The 5,232-nt window shown below is 53.8% G+C and overlaps 1 protein-coding gene across 1 annotated transcript; it reads left to right on the top strand.

The window, feature by feature from the left end:
• Positions 1 to 515: 515 nt before the first annotated feature.
• Positions 516 to 4,913, top strand: Kiaa1755 (KIAA1755 ortholog; the record flags this gene model as incomplete). Its single annotated transcript, XM_008826609.1, has 3 exons — positions 516 to 1,848; positions 2,276 to 2,470; positions 4,786 to 4,913. Coding segments are annotated over 3 exons (1,656 nt in total), but the record flags the coding sequence as incomplete, so codon positions are not given.
• Between the last annotated feature and the right edge of the window lie 319 nt (positions 4,914 to 5,232).

The raw sequence follows: 5,232 nt of genomic DNA on the forward strand, positions 1-5,232 counted from the left end.
TTACATCCACATTCAATCTCAGTCTCATTCCAGCCCAGGACTATGGGTGTGTGTTATTACTCCTATCTTCAGATAGAGAAATCAGTTCTCAGAAAGGTTCAGTAATTTGCATAAGCTACCCATTTAGACCTTCAGACCCATGTCTCCCTGGCTTTAAAGGGAGGGGCAAAGGCTTGAGCTGGGTTGGGAGACATTTTGGGCAGATGGGGAGTACAGGGGTATGAGGCAAGCAAGGTTTCCATGGAAGGCACTGGCTGACTAGTGCCCAAGCTCTGACCTGTCCTCCAGGTCAGGACACTAGCAAGCATCTTTAAAGCCAATATCAAGAGTGGGGTGGGACAAGTGACCCCATGCACTCTGAGAGTGAAGGTCTCTTCAGGGCCTGGTGCTAAGCATCTCTCTTGCCTCCTCCTAGTCCCTGGCTGTTTGAGGTTCCTTGTGGGAGAGGGAAGGAAGCTGATCAAGAGTGAGGTCCTCTGGCACTGACTTTTTTTGACAATCCCTCTCTCTTGCAGGCCCCATATGCCCACTGCCTCTTCCTGCATGAGGGCTGGCCACTGTGCCTTCGGGATGAAGTTGTGGTCCACCTAGCACCACTCAGCCCCCTCCTTCTGCGTCAGGGTGACTTTTACCTCCAAGTGGAGCCCCGGAAGGAGCAGTCAGTCTGCATGACACTTAAATGTCTCTCCTCGGACCTCCGCAAGGTGGATAAGAAGTCCATTCCTGAGTCTTCCTACTCTGTGCTCTTCACGCCAGAATGGTTGGAGGCCATCAACAGCAACTTTAAGGGATGTCCCCTACACAACTGTCTGGTGGCTTCAGAGAATGGGATCATCACTGTACCTTGGACCAGGATCATCAACCCAGAGTTTGTAGATGATAGACCCCCAGCAGTGAATGTACCTTTGGCTGCCGAGGAGTCCTGTCCCCTAGAGGCACCCCATCTGAGCAGCCCTCAAGAGCCATACCAGGCCAGCTCCCCAGACAGCATGGGGTCTGTGTCCTGGAGTTGGGATAAGGGAAAAGGGAGGGTGTCCGGGGACAAGTATCCAGGGCTGATCAAGGTGGAGCCAGGCAGACCTGGGGAGAGGGCCTTCAGGATGGACAGGGAGGCCAGCCAGGACCTAGAGGGGGACTATGTGGCTCTCCTGGGCTTCTCCCAAGAGTGTAGAGGGGTATCTGCCAGCAGGGAGATGGTGACACTCAGGGAGGGCACAGTGGAGTCATCGGAGGACAGATCAGGAACTAAAGGGATGGCTCTGCCTGGAAGAGTCCTGCCTCTCCCAGGATCCCCTGGGGGACCTCCCTTGACAAGACGGACATGTACAAAACCAGCAGGCTCAGGGGAGGGACTCTGCACTGGAGGCTTAAGGAGAAAAGCAAGACACAAAGCACGTGTTTATATGGCAGAGCAACAGCCCCAGCAATCCCACCTTGATGACCCTGAGATACTAGACTGTGCCTCTGGCCAGGTGGCAGACATTGAAGAAGAGTCAGCAGCCTCCAAGATGCAAGGGCCTCTGGGAATGCCAGAAGCCATGGTCCAGCAGAGAACTGGGCCAAGACAAGCATCCTCTCCTCGCCTGTCCCCAGCTGCCCCGGCAGCCTCTGCTTCTCAGACAAAAACAGAGGAGACCATACCAGGACATGGTAGAGCTTCCAAGTCCACAGCGTGCCTTAGTAGAAACACATCCTCCCGTGGGTCCCCTATTCCTGGGCTCCAGTTCCCCTTTTTTAAAGGACAGAGGCCATCCCCTGAGAAGGCACTGCCCCAGCATGCTGGGCCTTGGAAGGCCCTGTGTTCACTCGACTTTCCGCAGTCCTGCAAAACCCAGGCCCCAGGGAAAGGTAAGAGCCCACGTTCAGCCAGACAAGGGAACATTGTGGACCAGGCTTTCCCTGGTACAGGGGGCTCTGGCTATAGGGGACAAGGGCCACCAGGCAGGCTCAGTTTCAGAGATCTAGAGCATATTTGGAGTGATAAGGGCCAGATGTGTAGAACTAAGTAGGTTTATGTGTAGAGATACACATTCCAGCCTTGCCTCCCACTGTGTGACCTTGCCCAGACACTTATCCCTCTGAATTCAGGTCTCCCTACGTCATAGAGTTGCTGTGATGGTTCAGAGACACACTGGAAGGACGGGTCTTAATATCGCTGCTGGGCACAGAGCAGACCCTCAGTTACTGTTATCATCATCAGCTAGAAGACAGAACGCTGCCCCTCAGAGTCCGTCTCCTGCATGACACCCTTTTCTTTGTTGCCGCTCTTCCCCAGATGGAACAACTCACCCCAGAACATTTGGTCCCACCGCTGACTCAGGCCCACTATCTGGGGAGCAGGCTGGCTTCGGGAAAGCTTCTGCAGGCCCTCCAGGAAGAGGACTCAGCTTGGAGGAGCGCTCTGGGCCTAAGCCCAAAATTGGAGTTCTGGGAGCTGAGCTTCTCTGCTCTGGGATAGCCTGCCTACCAGGTTCTGGGGTCCAGAGGGGAGTGAGGGGTGGAGCAGAGCATCCTCAGATGCTGGTGGGTGAAGAGGAGGCAGGAAGGCCCAGGAGGCCTGTGATTTTCCAATGACTCACCTTTTTGAAGCCAGTCATTAAGTGCAGGATAATCCTGAGTCTGCCCATCACTAACTGCAGACTGATCCTAGGTGTATCAATCATTAACTGCAGGCTGATCCGGAGCCTGCCAGTCATTGACTGCAGGCTGATGCTGGGATGGGGATGTGGGGTGAGTCAATAACCTAGTGTAGCCGAGGGCAATTGTTCCCAGAAGGGGGCATCTATGAGCATCTGTTTCCAATACTTCAGCCTCTGGGGAAAGCAAGGGGCCTGCGCGCTGAGGGGCTCCGGGCCAGGCGCCAACATCTTCCAGAACTGAGGTGTCATCATTCCTGCTTAGTACTTACTCATCACTGTTTACTGAGTCCTGGACTCAGCACTGCACTCACTAACCTCCATGCGCTGGCCTGTGCCAATCAGGAGAGGCAGAGGAGTGCCACCCAGCACACCGTGGTGGGATTTCTAGGACGACTCACTGTAGGAATGAGGAAGAAGTGTGATGTGATCTCTGAATCCTGGAAACCTTTATTCTAGTAGTAGAAAAAAATCCAATAAGTTATTGTAATCAATGTAAGGAAAATGTCTAGGGACTGGAGAAACACAGATGATGTTCCTGGCCCAGGCTTCCAGTAGGAGAGGCCAGGAAGGCTTCCTGGAGCAAGTAACCCAAAGGCATGTAATAGGACTGGGAGTTGACCGGATCAGTGTTGGGAACAGTGTTTCAGACACCGAACAGCCCACGCAGACATCTGGGGCAGGAGAGACCGCAGTGCCCCTGGGAACTGACCCTTCCATCCAGTTCCTCAGAGAGCTCCACACCTCTGCAGGGCCCTGGGCACAGGCCTATCTGCAAATCCTGGGGTGCTGTCTACCCTTCTCTCAGTCATCTTTGTTGAAGTTTATTGCGTTTTTCAGTGGCTACAGGAGCCCCTTGTGCCCCCAACGCTCCATTCCCATTCCTGTGTGACATGTGTCACCTAGAGTGGCCATTGCAGAAAGTCAGGTTCTTTGTAACAAGTGACACCATTTCTAGCATCACCCACCAGGCAAGGGCAATGTTTGAGGCACAGGTGTCTTCTTGGATCAGTCAAAAGCAAACCAAGTAAATTTAGCTGCCTGCTGTGTGGGGAGCTGCCTGCTGCCCTGCTCCTGTTCCAAGCAAGGATGGGCAAGCAGTGCCAAGCACTGGTCATATGATCGCCATGTCCCAGGGTATTGAGTGCCTGACCCCTTTGCTACTCAGACTTGGGTCCAGGAACTAACTACATCTGTACCAACCAGGAACCAGGGAGAGAAGCAAGGCTGGGCTGGATCAGAGTGCACTTTGCAAGCTCTCAGGCACTTGGGGTTTGAGAAACATTGCTCTGCCTATGCCGATCAGTAGAGGCAGAGGAGTGCCACCCAGCACACCCTGGTAGGATTTCTAGGACAACTCACTGCAGAAGACTAGGTTGTGGCTGGAGTTCTGGAGGGTGCAGAGAAAGAAGGTGCTGTCTTGGCTGGACCTGTCGGGAGAGGGGATTTCACCAGTTGGAGAAACTAGGCAAGCAGAACAGGGTTAAGGAAGGTGCTAAAGGCTGTGCTGAGCTGGGCCATGAGTCCTGTGGGGATAGCCAGGCATATAGCCTCCATCCCTAGAACAGGAAATGGCTTGGGGAGCACGGACGGCTGGTAGTTTGTGAGAATAGTGAGCTCAGCCTACTGTGTGGGACAGGACAGAGAAGATGCTCACTGACCACAGCTGCATTCACAGGGCCTAGCAGTGTGCTGAGTGAATTCGGGAATGGGCTCATGTAATCCTCAAAGTAACCTCTTCTGCTCAGAATCAAATGTGTCTCATTAGACAGATGAAACTAAGGCTCAGAGATGCACAGACTTTTCTGGGGACACACAGTAAGTCAAAGTCAAACCAGGATGGGAACTAATCTCTGTGACCAGAGCTCATTCCAGCTTTGTCTCTTGGGGTCCCCTGTGTAGAGGAAGCCTCAAGGATAGTGAGCTACCTCTGTGTGGATGAATTCAGGAAAAGACTTTTCTCAGGAAGTAGCTTTTAAGCTGGGACTTTGGAGGATGAATAGGAGTTTGATGCTCACAGAAGGAAGTGAGGAAGGACATTCCAGGCAAAGGGATCAGTACGGGTAAAGGCCGAGAGGACCACAGAGGAGGTTCCCATGGAAGGCTCCCCCAGGGTTCTCATGGCTCACATCTGCCTTTCCTCCTCCAGGTGGTCGGGACAGGGTAGGGCGGCCCTTGCTGCTGGTGTCCACTGGGGAGGAAGCCTGGGAGGCACCATGGTGCACAGCCTCGGCCATCACAGAGCTGCTGTCGTATCTGTGCAGCGTCCCCAGGTAAGTACTGGACTTTCTGGAGCATGCCACCAAACCTCAACCTTCTCCACCCTCAGCCCTGGCCAGGCATGGAGAGTGGACAGGCCCTTCCATCATCCCAGTGTTCATAGAGCCAACAGTCAGGCCAGATGCTGGGGTAGCAGGTGAGATCTGTCCCTGCAGCCAGGGGCTTTCCAGGCTAGTGGGAGAGAGTGAGGTGTAAGAGGGACAGATCACAGACACACACAGACACACATTCAGGAACCCACAGTTCTCACCTGATGGTGTACTGCAATCAAATCGATGCTGAAGTAGATTGCTGGCCCGCCCCCGCACTTCCTGTT

Source organism: Nannospalax galili, unplaced genomic scaffold (assembly GCF_000622305.1).
Source record: "Nannospalax galili isolate Female #2095 unplaced genomic scaffold, S.galili_v1.0 C50096223, whole genome shotgun sequence".
Taxonomy (NCBI): Eukaryota; Metazoa; Chordata; class Mammalia; order Rodentia; family Spalacidae; genus Nannospalax; species Nannospalax galili.